At 33.9% G+C, this 24,535-nt stretch overlaps 1 protein-coding gene across 1 annotated transcript; it reads left to right on the top strand.

Moving 5' to 3' along the window:
* Nucleotides 1-14,019: 14,019 nt before the first annotated feature.
* Nucleotides 14,020-19,420, top strand: LOC132041126 (catalase). Its single transcript, XM_059431921.1, has 8 exons — nt 14,020-14,179; nt 16,032-16,128; nt 16,767-17,044; nt 17,337-18,113; nt 18,489-18,578; nt 18,683-18,750; nt 18,838-18,931; nt 19,024-19,420. The coding sequence occupies exons 1-8, from the start codon at nt 14,165-14,167 to the stop codon at nt 19,081-19,083; spliced, it is 1,479 nt and encodes a 492-aa protein (XP_059287904.1). The 5' UTR covers nt 14,020-14,164; the 3' UTR covers nt 19,084-19,420.
* Nucleotides 19,421-24,535: the final 5,115 nt, after the last annotated feature.

Here is a 24,535-nt window from a genome sequence, read left to right as displayed (position 1 = left end):
ATGTTCAATCCCTTTGATTTTTTCGAATATTTATTTTTTTATATCTCAAATCTTTTTAATTTGTGCGCCACTATTGTGATGAACATTGGATTATGGAGTCTGCGAAAAGCTTTTGATAAGGACTCTTTCCAAAGAACTGATCTCTACAAACACGTACGGAGCATGATATGTTCTTTGCTGGGTCATGATCAATTAATCAGTTTAATTTATCAAAAAAGCTGTGAGGCAAGCTAATCAACAAGGCAAATTATTAAGTTCCTTAAAGTTTGTTAGAAAATTTAAAGAAGAGTTTGTAATTTTTTTTTTTTTTTTTTTTTTGAGTTTTTGAAAGATTTGAATAATTCTTCTTCAGATTTCTTAGAATTAAAGAAAAGTTTGCAAAATCTGAAACCGGTGACAGAGTCAGGCTCTTTTGGCAAAGGAATTAAAGAAAATGTAAAAAATGTGGTACTTGTGACTTGAACTGACCTAGAACAATTTTAGGCCCGTCTTTACCATTATAGAAGAAGCTCCTCTAACGTCAATTCATAGATATACGAAAATAAATTATTTAACCATGTTTCTGGGGTGGTGGTAAGTTGAAGAAAGGAAGTTCAATTAAATCACCTTCATTGTAAAATTACATCATGCAAATGCAGTAAACAAATGTTTTTGGCATATATCCACAATTGAATCGCGTCGCCAAAAGGCGAAATTCTAGTAAAGTGGTAAGAGGGTTCAAAAACTGTTTTAAATTATAGGTTCAAATCTTAAGCATGACATTCCTAGTATATATTATGTATTTTTCTGAATGCTCTCATATAAGTTTCTAGTTCCATTACATTATATTAAGGGGGAATCAAAATATATAAAAAATATATATATATATATATATATATATATATATATATATATATATATATGTATAATAATTATCTACTTACATAGTATAATTTTCCGAAAGAATGTCAATTGACTCTTATTGGATAAGAATAGCTCCACCACTATTTTCTTTCACGTATACTTTTTCAACTAATGAGATTCAATTAAACCGGTATCTTCCCTGCCTTAAACGGTAAAGAGAGATGTACGAAGTTCCTCATTTCGACCAATTTGACAATATGATCTTGGGACACAATACATGTTGCAGTGGAATTGGTCCACCCACTATCCAATGACTTCTCAATTCTCATAATGTGCTTGAATGTCCTTGCAATTTGCTGTTGTGATTGCGACATGTTACTGTAGTTGCAAATTGATTCCATCAAAAGATTAATACACAAGATATATTTGGTTGAGCATATTGATAACACCTTAATTTTATCAGTAAATATCATTTAAATACTTGAACTGTGGCCTATTCTAGTTGAGTACATATACATATGATAAAGTGTTCTTATTAGACACTTTCGATTAAATTTTTAAAAAAGTTTTTACGTGTGTTTTCAAGCGTTTATTATGTAGTTAAGTTAATCATTAAAAATATGTCACCTCCTTTAATTTATGTATTAGCCTCAATAAGCCATAAAATCTCGTGCATGTTCTAATTGATGTTGGTGTGTAAAATTAAATGAGGTTGCATTTTTATGTGGCTACGTAATGGGCGCTTAGAAGCATGCACAGTTTTTTTTTTTCAAAACTGAAATTGAAATTATCTAATAAAAATACTTTATCATATATTTCAATTGAAATAAATTATAATTCAAATATTTTAATTAGATTTACTGAATTTTTTAAAGAGATTATCTATGAATTAGATCATATATTTACCTGTCACGTATGCTTATGAGTTACTATGATCATAGAAGTGGAAAGCATTTGCCAAGTTGATTTGAAGTCTGAATTTTCTACTATAGGGACATTCTGTCATGTCAATGCTGTTGCTATATATACACAATACCAAATCCACTAGAATTATGACTTTTCAAATTAAAGCTTATGGATATCAATAATGTCAGATCAGGAAGATATTTTACTATGAATTTGAAAGAAAAATGTTGCTCAATAAGTGATTTGTATTCTCATTTTAACTGATCAGGTTAAATTATTCACTTTGATATAAATAACCGTTACGAATAAGTATTTATTACCATATAAAAAATAAACATTGGACCTAATAAATTAATCCAAAAACTTGATCATAAGATTAGGATTGCTCAAGATCACATAAGGGGATCAATTCCTCCTCTCACAATTGAAATGGGACAACTTAACACCCGTCGCATGTTCAAGCCTGCCAACTAAAGTATGGGAAACATTATATAGGTGCCTAGCATCGGATAAATTAAGAATTGGGATGAATATTATTCTAATATCATGATTAAAGATGGACCTCAAGCCTCACTCAACCCAAAATCTATATCGAGATACATGAATAGCTCTAGACCACGTAAGGACACATCCCACAATTTTGATAATAAATAGAGGTAACCAACTCATATAAGTAAAAGTAGTAACTTAAAAAATAAAAATAAATAATTTGTTTTAATAAATTAAATTATACTGATAATATTAAATTCCAATACGTTGTATATCATTCCATTGCATGGGAAAGGAAGATTGAACAAGTGTAGGTCCCAAAATATCTTTGCGGAAATCAAGCAAACCAATTGACTCATTGCACCAGCTGCATTATTAATCAAAGATAAGATAAGTACAAGATTAATGACAATAATTTGTGGGCTAAAGGTCCACCGTTTGAGTAGTCAACTTCACGTGCTTAACAACTTGACTTAATGGACGCTGTCGTCATCTACATCAATAATTTTTATTTTTATTTTTTGGTAAAGTTTGACCTTTTAGGGCTCGTTTGGTTGGAAACAACTTATCTCGGAATAATTAATTCAGGGATAAATTATTAAAGAATTAGTTATTCCACTCTCAAGATGAGATAAAATAACACTCTAATCCCGGAAAAATTAATCCCGGAATTAGTTATCCCGAATTTTTTTTTCCAACCAAACGTTAAATAAGGCGGTACTAATTTTTATCTCAGAACTATATTTTTCTATCCATCATATCAAACGAGCCCTTAGAGTTATTAAAGTTACCTTCCACTTTCATTTGTCTGTTTTGTCTTGTTTTATTGTTTTGATTCAAGGTATGGACACAGTTGGTGGCAGTCTACATATGCTTTTAACATTTGCACCTTCAATTATTAACAGGGATTCAAAGGATATCCTTCTCAGCTTGATGAAGACACAGGAAAATAACGGAGGAATGTGATGGGATAGAATAGAATTTTTTATTTTTAATTAGAGATTTCAGGTTAAAGTTTTGAAATTGTATGAAAAAAAATTCTTAATAAGACGCACTTACCTCTTCAACAGGCACTACATAAAACAAACTTAGATTAATTAATAATTAGGCAAGTGGATTTGAGATAATGATGGATAAACCGGAATGAAGAGATTTTGATACGAAATAAATTGTTTAAATTTTAATCTTATACGTATCTGTTTATGTGGTTGTGTTGAGCACAAGCTTGCAACTTTAGAAAAAGATTGTGTTTGCGTCGTGTCTTTCATATGTACGACTGAGACAATGAGCCATAGAATAAAATAAGGAAAAAGAGAAAGAGATTAATTCCTTTCAATCTTATTATTACGGACGTTCGAAATTTAATTCTGTATTATTATTATTATTATTATTATTATTATTAATTAAGTGTGTTACCTCCAATGAACTCGTGTAGTTGTTGAACTTTATTATTAGTGAGATTGGCTAATGATAAAAATTGTATCCACTTGGTGTTTATATCAAATGATTAATCTTATTCCTTATAAATGTAAACTCTCGAATTTATTTTTGACACATTAAGTAACTAGACTTTACCTATTGTAACAATGAAATCAAAAAACTAACTTATTATAATTAATTAAATGAACTTTACCTGTTATAACAGTAATGTCACAAATTTCTCAGGATAATAATAAAATTACCTTAATGAATATATTTTTTTAATAGTGAGTAATCCATGTTTAATGACTTGTAGGGTAGAAGGTTAGTAAGTAGTTTAGTGTTGTCTATATAGTTTTCCTTAACAGTATTATTATTATTACTCTCTTATTATCATATTTTTCGATTTTATTATTACATGTTGTTTCCTTTGCTTCAGTTATCGTATTATTTGTTGTTGCTACTGCTCTTTTATCCATATATAATTACTTTTTACATGACTTCTTCTCTATTGTATTTCCTTTTCATACCTGATTTGATATGCCTTAATTACTTGAGCCGATGGTATATCGAAAACAATCTCTCTACCTTTATAAGATTGGGTAACACTGTGTACACACCATCCTCTCCAGATTTTACTTGTGAGATTACATTGTGTATGTTATTGTTGTTGTAGCGACAGTATAAATCGCAATTATTTCTATGTGATAAAAACTGAAAAGCAAAAGCACTTAAAGGAAAAAAAACAAGTATAATAATCTATCAAGTTCTGTTTAACCTTTGGTAAATACTAACGAGTAAAGAGTTACCTTTGATGTGTTTTTGCATGATCTGTGGTGTATATTCCGCGATTATTGTAATTAGAGAAACTGTTTAGCTCTTTCTCAAAACAAAATTCAAACCATTATCCTCGAAAGTCATCACAACATAAATTAAAGTATGAAAAGATTTTTCCCTCCTCCATTTTCTTTGAGAGTTATCATAACGTTATTATTATATTAATAATGGAACGACAGATTTTTCTGTTCCACCTTCGTTTGAGAGTTACAATAATAATTAATTTAATATGGAAATGATTCTTTTCTTTGTCGTTTTCCAATTAGGACTCTTCAATCTTGGACAAATAGAGCTTGCCAGGGCATCAAGAACTTGCTATTACCACGCGCCATGTTTCTTTTGGTAGGTCATCAATTTATGGAGTCACGGACGGTTTCTAGGCAAGCTAAATTAAAATAAAATAAATTATTAAGCAAATCCAACAATAGATATATGATGCATTGTACGAAATGAAAATATATACCATCTCTATCTTAATTTATGTGATATAATTAAATTGAATATAAAATTAAAAAAATTAAAAAAGATTTTTAAATATTGTGATCTAAAATAAGCTAAAGATATTTGTGTGGTTATGGATAATCTCGTTAAGTGTTAACGATAAAGTTTAAAGTTAAGTTTTTATCAAATAAGAAAATGGATCATTCTTTTTTAAACAGGCTAAAAAAATTATATCACATAAATTGGTACAGAGGGCATAGGTGTATTTTATACAATTTGATAATTCGCCGTCAGGGTGGACCTGATATAAATATAGTGGGTTGTATCAAAATTCACTACACTTAAGCTCCTTTATTTAATTATTTATATACGTTTATGCATGAATATTTGTGTATAATAAGATATATTGTTTCAAAAGCATATGTCGAATTATCGCTTTCAAGTTCTTTCTCGAGCACGACTCGATATAATTGGTGGTATTAAACCAAGTCATAATTTAAGAGGCTTTATATATTAGGAGTATTTGGTAATATATATATATATATATATAGACACACATGCAACGTTAAAGTCTGAAGAGAAACGTGAGAAGAATACAAGATAATGTGTGCTTTAAATTATTTACAGTTATTTTGACAGTATTCAGTTGAAGTTGAAATAATAAGATTTTGAAGTTGAAATTAAAAGAAATTATATTTGAACATGAATTTCACTTAGAATATTCCTCAAAAGTTCAACTTTAAATTATGTATTTCAAATTGAAGTTAATATAATGGGATTAAACTTGGAAAAATAATATATTATATGAATTAATGATAAAGATAATTAAAAAATTTAAACATTACAGTAATTCTTTTTTTTTTTTTGTGGCCTAAAGCAAGCGTTTTACTTGTCATAGGATTAAGCTGCCACTCATTTGTCTAAGGAAGACTTAAAGGTTGTAGACTTCAAGTAAAGAAAAATGAGTTCTTCATATTCTGTTGCAGTTCTTTATATTCTGTTGCAGTTATCTTTAGGGATTCTCTATTTTTGACTAGTATTTCGTAACATAGGAGAGTAAAGAAAGTCTAGGTGATGCTTTTGATGGTTAAAGAAAAAGATTTTTTTTTTTCTTTCACTTTTCCTATTACTTTACTCTAATAATTATGGTAAGGATAAAGACATAAAGCAGAGTAGGCAAATGACCTTAAACCCAAACCTCTGGGAAAATATGATTGATTGCTTATACGGTCACTCAAATAATGAAAAATGTGTTAAAAAATTATTAGTGTTTATTTTATAACAAAAAATTCATTTAACTATTTTAAATAATGTAATAAAGTTGCTTTTCATTATTTATAAAAGAAAAAAATTATTTTACTATTACTAGATGACTAACTAGAAAATGTATTTCCAACAACTACCTAGTGACATGGACACGACATTTGAAGCCTTAAATATATGAAACAAAAAACATAATGAATCTAATTAGGTGGAATACATAAGTTGCATTTTGTAATTGGCCCAAAAAAGTTATTTATACGCTGATATTTCATATCCTTATTCAAATCCGATACATCATTCTTCAAAGAGGCATTAATTTTACTTTTAACAAGAATACGAAAGGTATTAAGTCGCTCGTAGAGTATCAATACGTAAATGATTTTTTTGAAAAATTATACTGTACAATTTATATATTTTTCTCTTCACTGATACGCATTGGGGAGCCAGCAGAACAGTACTGCCAAATAAAGTTGAACAGTAGTGGGTTTTTGACGTCTTTTTGGTAATTGAATCAGTGAATTTTCAATTTCTAAAGACTAATAATAAAATAAGAGAGGCCAATGCAAAAGGGCAAAGGCCCCTCAATTAGATCACACTCTTGTTCAGATATTTTCTCCGACATAGCGATAAGGTTCAATGTGGGTTCTCTCCCATTGTTATTATTAGTACTATATATAGTATGGTCGTTGCAATAATACATACAATACAATATATCATCACATATGCTTAGCTAGCAGCTGACCATGGCATTCAATAGTTCGGAAAATCCGTAAAAATCCTGAACACTTCGCCCTTTCTTTTTCGGATAAACTCACATTTTAAAAAAGAAATTGATATCCGATATTCAAGTTCAACGCATCCACAAGATGAATATCGCACAGATATAAAATGTTAAAATAGATATGAGGTCATAAAAGATAATTAGAGAAGATTGGAAATGATCATATTTGCCAGAAAGTGCAAGTAGTATAAACCGAGGATAAAATGCGACAATGTCATTTGAGATGGTTTAGTTATGCCCTGCGTTGATCTTCGATGCATCAGTCAGCAAGTGTAGATCCATGGTGAATAATGTTGGAGTTACGTAGTTTGGGCCACAATTATTTCTCATCTGCATTTTATATATTGGGCTTGGCCCATTCTTCATTTATTTGTATTGCCGGTTTACCGGATGAGAGCATAGTTGGTTTTTATTTTCGTATTTGCGTTATGTCATTCCGTATGGGCATAAGGGTGCAACTGTACATTCAGAAAAACAAGAATGTAAAGAATGAAGAGTTAAAATCCCCAATTCTCTCTCTATACTTCACGAACCCTAGCCAATTTTCAATTCGATTTTTCCACCTTTGTTTTCGATTTCTCAATCTCAACATGGTATCAGAGCGGGTATACGCTCCTTGCTGATGATTCCGCATCTTCGGTTGTTGTTGATAAGTTGATCTTCGATTTCACTCAACTTTCAATTTTTCGATTTCATCATTTTTTTGTGAAAATTTTGTGAAATTTGCTTCGAGTTCGACAAGATTGTTGAGGTATTCAGCTTGAATTTGATTTCTTTGAAGTATCGTTGCTGATCGATGTATCGTTGATGATCGATTTCAAATTTTGCATCGCTACGGGTAATCTCTTTGTATCTTGTTGAATCACAAGTCTAGGGTTTCTGATTGCTGCGGGTAATCTCTTCGTATCTTGTTGAATCACAAGTCTAGGGTTTTCTGATTGTTGACGTATTATTGCAATTTCCTTTGTTCCCTGTTAAACTACAAATCTAGGGTTCAATATTGTTGAAATTTTTTTTGCAACTTCCTCTATAATTTCGTTCATCATGACTGAGCGTGTAGAACAAATAGACTCGTCTAGTCCTCTTTTCATTCATTCATCTGATATACCTGGAATGTCCTTAGTACATGTTCCATTTTCTGGTTCGGGTTTTGGTGGTTGGAAACGCAGTATTATCATTTCTCTTTCAGCCAAAAATAAAATAGGTTTCATAGATGGTACTTGTACTAGACCAACTGAGAGTTTGGCAAATGCAAGGGTCTGGGATAGATGTAACAATATGGTGATATCATGGCTCAACAGTTCATTATCACCCGACATTGCGGAGAGTGTACAGTACTCTGAGCTGCAGAAAGTATATGGGAGCAGTTGAACAAGAGATATGGCACCATAAGTGGTACAAAGGTCTTTGAAATCAAGAAGGAATTAGCTTCTACATGTCAAGGATCATTTGACATAGCCTCCTATTTTAATAGACTGAAGAAATTGTGGAATGAACTGGGGACAATGTGCAAGAATCATGCTAATAAATGTACTTGTGCTGCAAACTCTGGGCTAAAACAAGATGATGAAGAAAATAAAGTGTATCAGTTCCTCATGGGGCTGAATGAAGTCTATGTTGGTGTGAGAAGCAATATACTTATGATGAGCCCTTTGCCCTCCTTGGATAATTTTTACAACATACTATTGCAAGATGAAAGACAAAGACAGGTCACTCCCAACTCTCATTTTGGTTCTGCTGGGGCTTCTTTCACTGCAAATGCCAATTTTAAACCACCACCTTTTCCCAGATAGTTTAACCAAAGAATTAATTTTAATCAAAACAACCAGAAAATGAATAATGATCCCACCAAATCTTCTCTTTTCTGCAAATATTGTAAGAAAACCAATCACAACATTGACAAATGCTATAAACTACATGGTTACCCTCCAAATTTTAAATTCACCAATTCTCATCCTCCTCCTAAGGGCAGAAAATTTGGTACTACTGCTAATGTTGAGTATAGTGTTGCACCTGTTTCTGAGGTAACTGATTCTGATCAAGATTATCAAATCCCTGGTTTGAACAAACAAGAACAGTCCCAGCTTCGCATGCTTTTGAGACAATGCAATCTTGCTGACTGCAATCTGGCTGATCATGGTTCACAGCAAGCTTTCATGGGATCGGCTAATTTTGCTGGTAATGCTTTCACTTTGCCTAATCCTGATTGTGTTGCTTACTCTGCTTGTATGTTAACTAGTGTGGGTAGAAGTATTTGGATAGTAGATTTAGGAGCAACTGATCACATGACCTCAGACGAGGAACTTCTTTTTGACATAACCCCTCTAACTATTCCATATCTTGTCACATTGCCAAATGGATACAGAGTGAAAGTGACCTTCTGTGTTCCCACGCTCTCGTCTCCAACCTTTACACTCCATAGTGGTACTCTACATTCCTACTTTCAGTATAATCTCATTTCACATTTAGACTAATTCAACAATTCAACAAAGTGTAGTGTTGTTTTGCGCATCGCTTCTTCCCCGCCTAATACCGGACCTTTCCGGAAGAAGCAGTTCTTGGTAGATTGCACCAAGGGCTATATCAATTCCATCATTCTCACACCTCCAGTTCGCCATCACTCCCCGCAACATCCATTACAAATAATGTTTCCATTTCTCGCTTTAAATAATGTTGCTTCACATTTGCATGGTTCTATTTTCCCGATTCGTAGATTGCAATGTTGCTATTCCCCTGTTTCACCTCTTACTTCGATTATGAATTCTATGGCAACTATTCACACACTTTGATGTACTTTGGCATTATAAATTCGTCACATTCCTTTTGCAAAAATGAAACACATTCCTCGCTATATCTCTCGATTTATCATCTAAACGATCTTTTGTGTGTGTCATGTTTGCCTTGTGTCTAGACAAAGCTAGAAGCTTCTTTTCCGGCATAGTACTTCTACTTCTACCTCTCTATTTCAACTTATACATATTGACACTTGGGGACCCTATCACACCCAAACTTACACTGGTGCTAGGTATTTCTTAACCATAGTAGATGACTATAGTAGAGCCACTTGGACACATCATTTTCACTCTAAAAGCAGTGCTTTCTCCTTACTTAAGGCCTTTATTACTATGGTGAAAACTCAATTCCATCTTCCTGTCAAGACCATTAAGAGTGATAATGCACTAGAGCTTGGTTCCTCTAACATAGCCTGTCAATTTTTTTCTAATAATGGAATACTTCACCAAACTAGTTACCCTCACACACCTCAAAAAAATGGTGTCATTGAGAGGAAACACAAGCATCTCTTAGAAAATTCAAGGGCCTTGCTTTTTCATTCCAAACTTCCTACAAAATCTTTGGAGGGATTGTGTTCTCACCATACATACCTAATAAACAGATTTCCTTCATCTGTGCTAGGAAATAAAACACCTTATGAACTCCTATATGGAACTGTCCCATCTTACACACATTTAAGGCCTTTTTGGCTGCTTATGTTATGCTTCTGTACCTAAGGTTCATAGAGATAACTTCAGCCTAGGGCTATTCCCTATGTGTTCATTGGTTATCCATTTGGTAAGAAGGGCTACAAACTCTACAATTTAAATACTAGGTCTGTTTTTGTATCAAGAGATGTGATTTTCCATGATTCTATTTTCCCTTATACCATGTATTCCAACCACTCTTCCTTTCCTCCTCTTCCTGGTCCTCTGCCACCTTCTATTCCTGATAATCCACCCTCTCCTATTCCACCTCCTGTTGATCCTCCTTCATCTCCTTTTTTAAGTGCCCCCTCAGATCCTCTTGATCTCCCCTCTCCATCTTCTGTATCCACTTATGTCCCCAGTTCTGCTCCTGTTCATCCTGCTTCCCCTTCACATCCTGTTCTTAGGAGAACCACTAGGCCACACCAGAACCCTTCTCATCTGCATGATTACATAGTTCAACTTTCTCCATCCCTGTCTTGCTCCTCTACTATTCCTCGCTTCGCACTGTTTCCTTTGCTATCAGCGTGAGGCCTGCTCTTACGCTCGGCCTACCGGCCCTTGCTTGGCAGGATGCCATGAAAAAGAAGTTTGAGGCTTTGGAAGCTAACCACACTTGGACTGTGGTACCTCTTCCTATTAGGAAGAAACCCATTGGCTGTAAGTGGGTGTACAAAATCAAACATAGGGTTGATGGGTCCATAGAGAGATATAAAGCTAGATTTGTTGTTAGAGGTGATACACAGCTTGAGGGCATTGATTTTCATGAGACTTTCTCACCTATTGTCAAAATGTGCCTTTGTCAGGTGTCTTATAGCTTTTCTTTGTCAAGAAACATGGTCTCTATTTCAATTAGATGTTAATAATGCCTTCCTCCATGGTGACCTAGATGAGGAGGTGTACATGAAGCTTCCACAGGGATTGACCATTGATTCACCCTCTTTTACACTCTCTACACCCCTAGTTTATAAACTGCAGAAATCGTTATATGGACTTAGACAGGCTTCTAGGCCATGGTATGCTAAGCTGTCACAAGCTTTTTGTTCTAGAGGTTATACCCACTCCCTTAATGATTACTCACTTTTCTTCAAAAAATTTGATCACTCTTGTGTCTTCCTCTTGTGTGGGGATGATTTGGATGAAATTTCTGCTTTGAAAATTTTTCTACATGATCAATTTAATCAAGGATTTAGGGTTGTTGCATTACTTTCTGGGTATTGAGGTGCTCTACCATGATTCTGGGGTATTGTTACACCAAAAGAAGTTCATTTCTGATTTGTTGGGCGAATTCCATTGTACTAATGTTTCCCCAGTAAGTTCCCCTTGGCTTTGACTGTCAAGCTGCATGCTTCTTTGGGTGATCTGCTTCCCAGACCTGATACTTATAGGTGCCTCATTGGTAAACTCAACTTTCTAAACCACACTCGACCCGACCTTTGTTTTGCTGTTCAACATTTTAGCGGTTCTCCATACTCCCGTGGTTATCTATATGGATCTTTATACCGCGTGTTTAAGATACTTGAAGGGTACTTTTGAGTTTGGTGGTCACTTAAATAACTTCCCTGCTCCGTCCTTTGGTTAGTTCTTTGTGATAGTGATTGGGCGACTGCCTGATTCTAGGCGTTCGTCCTTTGGTTTTTGTGTATTTTTGGGTGGTAGTTTCCTTAGTTGGAAAGCTAAGAAACAACCAGTGGTTGCTTTGTCTTCTGCCGAAGCTGAGTATAGGGCCATGGGCAAAGTGGTGGCTGAATTGTCTTGGTTGGTTCGTTTATTATCTGATTTGGGTTTGGATGTTGGCAAAGGTATTCCTGTATTATGTGACAGCCAGGCTGCTATCCACATTGCGAAGAATCCCGTCTTTCATGAGCGCACCAAGCACATCGAGGTGGATTGTCATTTTGTCCGCACCAAGTTGACTGAGGGTCTCATTTCACTTAGCCATGTTCCCACTGCTTCTCAACATGCTGATCTGTTTACCAAGTCCTTGCCTGGAGCTCAACACCATACTTTGCTGTCCAAGTTGGGTGTGTGCCCACCCTCTAACTTGAGGGGGGCCGTTGGAGTTACGTAGTTTGGGCCACAATTATTCCTCATCTGCATTTTATATATTGGGCCTGGCCCATTCTTCATTTATTTGTATTACCCGGTTTACCCGGATGGGAGCATTAGTTGGTTTTTAATTTCTTGTATTTGCATTATGGTCCCAAGTATATATAGGCATAAGGGTGCAACTGTACATTCAGAAAAACAAGAATGTAAAGAATGAAGAGTTAAAATCCCCAATTCTCTCTCTATACTTCACGAACCCAAGCCAATTTCAATTCGATTTTTCCACCTTTGTTTTCGATTTCTCAATCTCAACAAATAAAAGTGTTAAAAGAGGATGAAATAGACCTAGAATCACAAAGAAAGAAGTTATCTTGAAAGACCTTTATCTTTAGGAATCTATGCATGTTTAAGCGAGAAGAACATAATTGAAAAATAATAATCTATATAGCGAGACCTACGAGAATATCATTTAGACATGTTAATACACTTACTATACGTTATATGCTTTCTAGGCAAGAAGTTACAAAAAAAATTTAAAAAAAAAATTCAAGTTAATGTTGTAAAAATCGACTATATTTACTTCTCTAGAAGAAGTGACAGAATCAAATTTGTGTGAAAGAATCAAACATGGCGTTCATTTATTGACAATTTTCGAAGTCTTTGAAAAATATGTTTTTCAGGATGCGTTTGGAAAATATTTGAATAGAAGTTAAAAGAAATTACTGTTAAAATTGAAATTGCAAAAAATATAGTGGAAGTTATCGAAGGTTCTGTGTTTCACTTGAAAAAAACAATTATGAAGGTTGAAAATTTGTGAGCGGAAGCTAATGTTTTGAAAAAACTTCACTTGAAATACACATTCCATTATTTTCAATACGTATTTCACTTGAAGTTCAAATAATATTTCACTAAACTTAAAACTTTATGATCAACCCACTATCTGTAAACTTCATATCTTGAAATACTAAAAAAAAAAAAGTAGTACGACTAATTATTCTATGGCGAAATGTGTACATTTCTCCTTCTAAAAAATTGCACTATGTTTTTTCTAAAACTTCAACTTAAAATACACATATTCTCAAAGAATACATATACACAGTGGTACATTATAACATAAACGCTTGGTATTTTGGTAGAAGTGTACAATGTGACAAGACTAAGTTTTAACCTAAGCTCCAAAAAGAAATTACCATCATCAAAATATCTAGCTAGATGTTGATGCTTGTCGCCAAAATTGACTAAGTTTCTCTCTTTTTATTTGGGTTTCGTGATCCAATTCACTAAGTACACGTATTATGTATCTTTTCATTTTTATTGGATCAAGAAATGCCATGAATATGGAAAAAATGTAAACATACTGGGATTGATCATTCCGTCTTATCATCTTACAGCTATCATGCGCTAAATCGTATCCACTTGAACAGTACCATTTTTAAAATTTATTTATTCTAAAAATAATTTAGTTAAAGAAAAAAAAGAATATATCACATTTCATCAACATTATGAGATTTTTACGTGTATCTCAATTTACTTTAGTGCCCTCTACAGGTTATAAATAAGTTGCCCTTTCTCACTCTCAGCACACTCCAACCATAACACTGTATATCGATCAAAAGGCTCTCTCTCTTCAAACAATTCTCTTCTCGTTTCAATCATTATGGATCTTTCTAAGGTATCAATATTTTGAACACAATAGCTTTGTTAATCACTTTTTATTGATCCTTTGTTTTCTTAATTAGTTCTTGTGCAATATTTGATTTGGTAGTATTATTGGACTTCAATTAATTTGGATTAGACGCTGCAGTAAAGGCTCGTTAAAGAGAAAAATTACTTTTTATTAAAATATTTTTTTATACTCAGAGCTCGAACACTCGAACACGACGAACACAAGACCTCTCATCAAAGATAGTGGGATCCTATCATTTTCACCATAATTCTTGGTGCATTTATAGTTTACATATTTGAACGCTTGATGAAGGTGTCTCTTATCTTTGTTGAGATGATACGTTTAAAATAATCTCTTATGCATAACATGAATTACAGTACTAACTATCCTTCAAATTTAAGGAAAAAAAGGCGGAACACTAGTGTGTATTTGGACATAAATTTTATAGGAGAAAAAGTTTAAGTTCTGTGAGTGAAAATCAAACTCATCTTGCAAATAATAACTTTAGTATTTGCAAGTGGACAACTTCGGAAAAAGTCATTTAAACTAACGATTTAAGTTATATATATTGACAATATAAATTTCCTTTGCATGTATTTTAGTGTATGATAGCAGGTTAGTTATTATTTTTACCAAAGTAGCAATTAATGGTTATCACAAAATTTACTTATAATAAATAAGTGATCTAACTGTATAATATTTATTATACTGTATAGATCTTAAATTCTTAACATAATACTTTGAGAAAAAAGATTTCGAAAAATTATTACATGAAAATTCGTAATTATGCATATTATGAATGCAAAAAAGGATTTTAAATTGAAAAAAAAAAAAAAACTCAAATTCCTTTAAAATTTTCAGCAAAATTCTAAATAAGCTTATATACATAAACAAACATCACCGACACATGTGAAAATATAATTTCTCAAAGGAAATTTTTGTCACGTGCTCTCACGCCTCATTAAAAAGAGAATATTTTTTTCTTAAAACAACATACTAAACAAACTGTCTGACTGTGCTGAAGTCTCCATTTTCCGTACAAGTAAATTATATTTCTGTCAAAATAACAGCAATTTCGCTCTACCAATACTCTATAGTATAGATATAATTAAAGGGAACGATAATGGAAAATTTTGAGCTTTTCCTCACATAGAAGGAATCATTTGTTTGTACTATAAATTTTGTTGTTTGAAGGTTTTGGAAATTGACAAAGCTAAAGTTGTGAGCACTCCTTTTTGCATATTTGGTTGTTTATATAGAGGGAATCTAGCCTTAAAAGCTATGGATTCACGTGATACTAATGGGATATGTATTTATATTGAAAAACTACTCCTATGTTCCAATTTATGTTATACAATTCGAAATTCGAGAGTTAAACTTCTTTATTTTGACCGTGAATTCGGACATATAATATTAAAGTTTCTTGTAAAATGATTTACATATTTAGGAACTATATAAAAAGTATTAAATTTACAATAATTAACAATTTAGAATGTATAAAGGGCGTATGAAATTGTATCACATAAAATTGGGACAAAGGGAGTACTAAATATCTATAAATATTTTATTTTTGAACTTAGTTATTACTGTTGTTTATTAATCTATGTTGCTCGGGCCCTTAAAAAATTATGTATGTAGGATCCTCCAAAAGTTATGTATTGTTAAAGGATCCGATACCGGTGCAACAATATTTTTGAAGAATTCGAGAAACGTAAATATTAATTTAAGATTGTTGTAGGAACTATAAACTTTAAATCCTAGATTTGTTAGTATATTAATGGTTTGAACTATGAGAAGTATAGTGGATTTTGTTGGATTTGATTTGGGAATTAATTAATTAATCAATGTTGTGATGCAGTTTCGCCCATCAAGCGCATATGATTCGCCTTTCTTGACAACAAATGCTGGTGGTCCTGTGTACAACAATGTGTCTTCCTTGACTGTTGGACCTAGAGGTATTTTTTAATCATTCTCTTCTGTAATAAACTATTTATTTTCTACTTAATTATGTGATAGACAGCCTTTTTAGAGATCCCACATACACAACCATCTTGTGTAATCATCTTATTGAATAATTATGCTTTTAGAGGGGAAAATTTGTTCATTAGTCTTATGTCATCAATAATTTCAAAATATTTCATTATAATTCCATTTTTGGTTAGGGAATAATGTCTTAGGTGTCTGGTTCGTTAATCGGATTTTAGTTCCTTCTTTCTTATATGATTAAAATATTAAGACGTGGTTAGTTCATACTTGTTCCTCCATAACAATTGTCAGCATAAAAAATGCAAGAATTATAGGAATATATGTTTGGTAGATGATAGATGGCAAACATACTTGATGGATCACTTCTAATTTTCATATTCTGTCTTCTTAAATAATCTTGATCAGTGCAGTTGTAATAAACCTTGAATTAAATATTCATATTTCCCATTCAGGAGGAATCCTCTGTTTAACAATTGTTGACTTTATGAGATCAGCACAAAGTTGGTTTTCGCTATCTAGATGTTCTAAAGACTTGCTAGTATAAGATTTTGAACATTATCCAATCTTAGTCAAGTGATCTATATCTCAACTATTATATTTTTGGCAGGGCCTGTCCTCCTTGAGGATTATCACTTAATAGAGAAGCTCGCGACCTTTGATCGTGAGCGGATACCTGAGCGTGTTGTTCATGCTAGAGGTGCCAGTGCCAAAGGTTTCTTTGAAGTCACTCATGATATTTCTCATCTTACATGTGCGGATTTTCTCCGAGCTCCTGGTGCTCAAACACCTGTTATTTGCCGTTTCTCTACTGTCGTCCATGAACGTGGAAGCCCCGAGTCCATCAGGGACATTCGCGGTTTTGCTGTCAAATTTTACACCAGAGAGGTAATTTACCTCATCAAATTGTGTCACCTGAACATGAACTTATTGCTTTATAGTTACATTTTTGGACCGCTCAAAAGAATAATAACAAGCAGATGTATAGCCAACAAATTAAGTGTATATATATATATATATATATATAACACCAGTGTATAGGTTTTGTATATTTTGGCTAGTGCCCTTACCTATTTCAGCCGACAGGCCAAAACATGAAAAAATGTGTTTGTTCAGTTGTATTATCTTGAATTAGTGCCTCTTAATTTACTGGTGTATCTTACTTGTTTTTATAAATCAGGGTAACTTTGATCTGGTTGGAAACAACGTCCCCGTCTTCTTTAATCGTGATGCAAAGTCCTTCCCAGACACTATTCGTGCACTGAAACCGAATCCAAAGTCACACATTCAGGAAAACTGGAGGATCCTTGATTTCTTCTCTTTCCTCCCAGAGAGTTTGCATACGTTCGCCTTCTTCTATGATGATGTTTGTCTCCCGACAGATTACAGACACATGGAAGGTTTTGGTGTTCACGCCTATCAATTAATCAACAAAGCTGGGAAAGCACATTATGTGAAGTTTCACTGGAAGCCAACTTGTGGTGTGAAGAGTATGACAGAGGAAGAAGCTATTAGGGTTGGAGGTACCAATCATAGCCACGCCACCAAGGATCTCTACGATTCGATTGCTGCTGGAAACTATCCCGAGTGGAAACTTTTTATCCAAATTATGGACCCTGAGGATGTGGACAAATTCGATTTCGACCCTCTTGATGTTACCAAGACCTGGCCCGAGGATATCTTGCCATTGATGCCAGTTGGTCGATTGGTATTGAATAGGAACATCGATAACTTCTTTGCTGAGAACGAGCAGCTCGCATTTAACCCTGGCCATATTGTCCCTGGTATTTACTATTCAGAGGATAAGCTTCTCCAGACTCGGATATTCGCATATGCTGATACTCAGAGACACCGTATTGGGCCAAACTATATGCAGCTCCCAGTTAATGCTCCCAAGTGTGCTCATCACAATAATCATCGTGATGGTGCCATGAACTTCATGCATCGCGATGAAGAGGTACCATGCATCCATCAATCTGTGCTACTTTGTTTTTCCTTACGTTGCCTTTGTTCAAACATATATCTTCATTCTCCTCACAACTAGAAGGGTGCCCGTGAGCTGATAACTTGGCTACGAGAATTAACCTAAGTAGTCGCCCACCCAACTCTGCTTAAACTATAATAGCAGGCAGATGGATAATATATGTATAATCCATGTATATAACTGTGTATATTCGGTGTATAACATACGTATACCTGTTAGGAAAAGTAAACAATGAGTCAGGCTGGCTATTGTTTTTAAGAACCTAAGGAGTTTTTGGAAATCATTAATCGGACAAGGAAATTGCATGTTTCTATTAGTACGCTTCTGATGTATAACTAAATGTTCCAGGTGGATTATTTGCCCTCAAGATTTGATCCTGTTCGTCCTGCCGAGCAGTACCCAATTCCTTCTTGTGTTTTGCAAGGAAGGCGTGAAAACGTGAGGCCAAGCTTTTTCTTTTTGTTCGTCTGAATAAATGAATTGTGTTTTATTAATCTATGAATGAGTTTAGTTTTCACTTACAAATATTATTGGTTTTTTAGTGTGTCATTCCGAAAGAGAACAACTTCAAGCAGGCAGGGGAGAGGTACAGATCCTGGGCACCTGACAGGTAATTTGGTTCTTCTATCATATTAATATCGCCAATTTTCCGCCCTGTTAAACACATGGGGATAACTTAGTATCCTTGTTATTTCAGGCAAGACAGATATATCGCCAAATGGGTGCAGTCTTTATCTGATCCCCGTGTCACTCATGAGATACGCAGTATATGGATATCCTACTTGTCTCAGGTTTGATTTTTTTCTTCTTTCGTGTGATTCTTTTATACTAATTAAGAGCGGTAATTAAACGAAACCAATCTTTTTGTGTGGATACATTGCAGGCTGACAAGTCTTGCGGTCAGAAGGTAGCTTCTTGTCTCACTGTGAAGCCTACAATGTGAAGATGAAAACAGTTGGAAACGTTTCAAGTTGCAATGCCGAAGGACTAGTACACAAAAACGTTTGTGTTGTGCTGTAAACTGTACCCCCCCCCCCCCCCCCCCCCCCCCCCGCCCCCCGCCCCTCGATAATGTTGTATTTGTACCAAGCGTTGATGTCTTGTGTTTTACTATGATGTTGGAACCCTGAATAAGTTTTAAAGTTGTATGTTCAAGTATTATGAACATCTTTTTTCTTTCTACCTTGTTTCACTTTTGTTACGTCCCGGCAGGTACTTGTTCACTTTGGTGCTTAAAGTGCACATTCTCAATTCAATACTACCACTTTCATTTTAGTATCTCAGCTCGATTATATTTGAACGGTTTAGACTAATACATATATTAATTAAATATGTATTACTATCCTATTATCTTATTTTTCGATTTTATTATTACATTATCTCTGTTTCGCATGTTATCTCGGACAATCATAACAAAAGATATTAGATAATTTAGTTCAGTTTTGGCATGTCTTTATTTTCTAAAGAAATAAACCTAATCATAAAAACTAAAATATGTTTTTTTGACAACTTGTGTCCTTCAATTTCAGTCAGCTTTTCTCACTTCACACAATAGTCTGACACTTCGCGTTTGACATTCATGTTTTTTAATAATAGATACTCCTTACATTGTGGATTTAAAAAGTATAATAATGGAAAGAAATCATTGGTATGTTCAAAAACCTAAAAGGAAATAGGATTAAGTTCTAAGTAGTAACTAAATAGGTTAAGTATACCCAATTCCTAAAAGTGGTATGTTAAAAAAGGGGAAGAAATAGAATTAAGTTCCTAATAATAATGAGATTAAGTATGACCTAATTCATGACGTTCTTTTATTTGTAGGTATAAGAAGTATGATGCTACTAAAATGAGTTAAAGTTTAGTAGTAATAGGATTAATTAGTAGGTCGTCCCAAAGAATACCTAACGTTCTTTTAGCTTTTTAGGTTTAAGAAGTATATTAAAGAAGAAAATAGGATTAGCTTTCTCAAATTTTACTTCACTGAGATTCCGAAATATTAAGGATAGCTGGGACATGAGAAGTTGAAATTTGATTGTGATTAGAATTTTATGTAAGTTCATATTAGGGTAAGTTTTAAATTACAATTGTATCCAATATATAATTATATATATTTTGAAGCAATAATTCATCTTGAAGGGCATAAAGATCGTTTAATATTTGAAGGATATTTTGGTCAACCCACATTTATATTCATGCTTTTAAAATACATATATATATATATATATATATATATATATATATATATATATATATATATATATAAAACTCGTCAATAAATCATGAGAATAGTGAATTTAGGGATAATTCCTTTTTCAAATTTAATCAAAATTGGAAGATAAAAATATTTTCATATTATAAACAAAGTACTTTATTATATGGACCAAATCACAAATTTAAAAGCCTTTTTCTTATTGTTTTTTCCATTGCTTTTCTTCTTCTTTTTTATTTTTTGGTATGCTTGTCTAGCATTTCTAGAAAATCTGATATTTCCCTCACCCTCTTTTCTTTTTTCCCCTTTTTCAGATTTCCGTGTTATTTCCTTCTTCTTTGTTTTGTTTCCTCTGCCTTTTCAAAAAGCAGAAACTTTACTCCTTCTCATGCCTACAAAAGTACAAATCCACTCTAATTTTCTTCTTAGAATTTGCTCCAATTTTCCCAAAGTTTGTTTTTGGCTATTTCAGTATTCTATTACCCAGATCATAAATTGAATATATAATAAAGAACTTTTAAAAACATACAGGAGAAAAAAGAAAAAAAAAAAAAGGGGAATTAAGTATGGAGAAGGAGAAAGTCATAAAATTCATTTTGGTACATGCCTGTACAAAATATACTTCTCTGAAAATCTTCTTGATTCTCAATTATTGTACAAGTCCCTGAATAGAAGAAAAAGAAAAGTAGTAGGAAACATGAGTTTCTAAAGAGAAAACCTTTTCAAAAAGACTATCACATCTCTGATTTGTTTGCTGCTTTTTTTTTTTTTTTTTTTTTTTTAATTCCTTTTTCGCCACTTATTTTTCCTAGTCCTTTTTATATAACACTCTTGCCCGCCCCAAGAGGACTTACTATTTTTCTCTTTATACGCAATATCTTGAAAGACAAAGAAAAAAGGTCTACCTTGGCAACGAAGACGTCATTGAATGATATATTCATTGCATGAAATGCCACACTCAATTGTCAGCGCGAGACCCTGTGAGCCACACTATTCAATATCAATATTTGGGGCCAAAATGAAAGTATAATATATTCTACTGACGCTTTGCAGAAAGACTCCCAGAATAATAAACACAATACTGGCCTTAAAATTGGAACCATTGGTTGCTTCAAAGGGGTCCTAAGGGTTGTGTTGTCTATTACGTTTAAGTAAGGGTTATGGAAGTGATATTGGTCGATCACTAACCAATATGACTTTTGGACTTCTCAAAATAAAACGAAGGGAAAAGCAAGAAGACAAAGACAAATTTGTATCAGAATTCTCTAACTGTGCTTAATGGAAGTGATAACGGGTATCCGGTGCATAAGCTCCAGCTATGCGCTGGGTCAGAAGAAGGACCGAACATAAGCGTCTATTGTACGCGTGACCTTACCCGCGTCTATTGTACGCAGCCTTACCCTACATTTTTTCAAAGATAAAATTTCTAGTTGAGAAAGATAATAGATGAACTTGGGAATAAATACAAACTCAAGGAAAAAGTGAGTTTGGAGCCATAGTATAGATCCGATTTAGACTTTTCTTCCCACTGTTCTTGTAAATTTCTTTGCCCGAAGATATAAGACGAAACAAATAGTGACAAAAAAAAAAGTGACTTGAGCAATACAAATACTATGCTTCGTTCACTGAATTAAATGCATAGATAGATGTTGATTAGGGAAGCGGAGAGAATTGGGGTAATGTGACAACAGGAGAACCAAAGAAAATATTTTAATGTAAATAATTGTATTCGTTCCCAAGTATGTGACTTTTGGAATTATAATACAGAGTAACGTATGTTACCTTAATTGCTTCGTTTCTTTGATGGTGCCGTTTCGGGTTCTACGTTTTAAAATAGAAAATAGTTATTTAATGAGAGAAAATAGGATGAAAATCCTAAAAAATCAGAAAAAAATAAATACTAATATTGAGTTTTTAGAGTGCCACATCAGCGGGCCTATATATATATATATAGAGAGAGAGAGAGAGAGAGAGATTACTTTCTACATGACTTCGGGTGTGTTCGGTATGAAGGAAAATGTGTTCTTGGAAAATAAGTGAATTTCTACTTATTTTCTCATGTTCGTTTGGTTGGTAGAAAACATTTTCAGGAAAATACCCACCCAAGCGCCACAACTCCATCCCAACCCCACCCCCATGCCCCCACCCCCAATTTTTTTTTTTTTTTTTAGTATTTAATTTTTTTTCGAATTTTCTAAACCACCATACCCCCCCCCCCCTTGCCCCACGGTGTAGACCCTTACCACACCAACCCCCACAACCACCCACTCTCAATTTTTTTTTTGAAGTTTTTAATTTTTTTTTCTGGATTTTCCAAACCACTACATCCTTCCCTCCCCCCCCCCCCCCCCCCCGCTCGCGTGGAACCATACACACCAACCCCCCCCCCCCCCCCCCCTTTTTTTTTGAAGATTTAAATTTTCTTTTCCTGGTTTTCTACACCACCACAATCACCCCCCCCCCCCCACCCCCCCACAAAAAAAAAAATTCTTCAAAAAAGTTTTAAAAGTTACTTTTTTCGGATTTTTACACCACCCACCCCCTCCAATAACCACGCAAACTTTCAATTTTTATAATTTTTTAATAAAAGCAAAATTAAATAAGAAGTAGAAAATTCGGGAGGGGGTAGGCGGTGCATGCGGGGGTGGGTGTAGAGCATCAAAAAAGAAAACTTTTTAAAAAAATTAATTTTTTTGGAGGGCGTGGTGGGGTGTCGGGAAAGGGGGGTGGGGTGGTGCAAAAAAAAAAAAAAATTCAAAACTTTTTTTCAAAACAAAATTAATTTTTGGGGGGGGGTGGGGTGGTGCAAAACCAAAAAAAAAAAAAAAATTCAAAACTTTTTTTTTCAAAACAAAATTATTTTTTTGGGAGGGGGTGGGCGTGGGTAGGGGTAGGGTTGTGCAAAAAACCAAAAAAAAAAAAAAAATTCAAAACTTTCTTTTTTCAAAATAAGAGGGTTGGTGGGCGTGGGGCAGAGATGGGGTTGTGCAAAAAACAAAAAAAAAAATTCAAAACTTTTTTTCAAAACAAAATTAATTTTTTTTGGGAGGGGGTGTGGGTGGGCCGTGTGGGTGGGGTGAGAATGGGGCGGGGTAGGGGGTGGGGTTTGATTGAGGGTGGGCGTGGGGGTGGGGGGTGGTGCAAAAAATCAAAAAAAAAAAAATCAAGACTTTTTTTTCAAACAAAATTAATTTTTTTTTTTGCCGGGGGGGGGCGGGGGTGGGTGGGGTGGGTAGGCGAGGGGGTGGGGTGGGGGAAGGGGGGGTGGGTGGGAGTGGTTGGGGGGTTGGGTGGTTGGTGGAATGCACTTATAGACTTGTTTTCCCTACTTTTATTAGGGAAGTCATTTTCCCCATTTTTGAGGAACTTGTTTTCCTAAAGAAAATGTTTTTCAAAATTTTTTACCAAACGAAAATGGGAAAATTAGAAAATGTTTTCCTCCCTACCGAACACACCCTTCATGTCTACTGTATTTCCTTTTCATACCTGATTTGATATACCTTAATTACTTGAGCGGAGGATCTATCGGAAATAGCTTTTCTACCTTTACAAGATAGGGTAACGCTACGTACACACCGTTCCCCAGACTTCATTTGTGGGATTACATCGGGTATATGTTAGTTGTTATAGTGAGCGGGTACATTGCAATTGTTTTTATGAGTGATAAAAATTGGAAAAGCAAAAGCACTTAAACGAAAAAAAGATTATAATAATATATCAAGCTCTGTTTAACCTTTGGCAACTACTAACGAGTTACCTTTGATGTTTTGCATGATCCGGGGTATATATTCTGTGATTATTGTAATTGGACAAACTGTTTAGCTTCTTTCTCAAAGCAAAATTCAAACCATTGTGTCTTCGAAAGTTTTTCTATTTTTTGAAAAAATTGTGTCTTCGAAAGTTATCACAACATAAATTAAATTTTCTCTCTCCTCTATTTTCTTAGAGAGTTATCATAGCATTACTATATATTAATAATAGAACGACAGATTTTTCTGTTTTACCTTTCTTTGAGAGTTATTTTTTCTCTCTCTTCCTCGTTTCCTATTACTCTAATAATTATGTCAAGGGTAAAGGCATAAAGCAGAGTAGACAAATGACCTTAAACCCAAACCCCCTGCATAAGTGAGGAAGGAAAATATTGTTGATTGCTTATATAATCACTCTATTATTGAAGAGTCTGTTA

Source organism: Lycium ferocissimum, chromosome 12, assembly GCF_029784015.1.
Source record: "Lycium ferocissimum isolate CSIRO_LF1 chromosome 12, AGI_CSIRO_Lferr_CH_V1, whole genome shotgun sequence".
Lineage (NCBI taxonomy): Eukaryota > Viridiplantae > Streptophyta > Magnoliopsida > Solanales > Solanaceae > Lycium > Lycium ferocissimum.
Note: the sequence above shows the minus strand (reverse complement) of the source record. Positions and strands in the feature narration are given on the sequence as shown.

Bases quoted from the DNA above. Each gene is read 5' to 3' on its own strand.
- LOC132041126 (XM_059431921.1), top strand. The intron at 17,045-17,336 runs GTAATTTACCTC...TTTATAAATCAG, and splicing joins TCAAATTTTACACCAGAGAG to GGTAACTTTGATCTGGTTGG. The intron at 18,579-18,682 runs GTGAGGCCAAGC...TTGGTTTTTTAG, and splicing joins TGCAAGGAAGGCGTGAAAAC to TGTGTCATTCCGAAAGAGAA.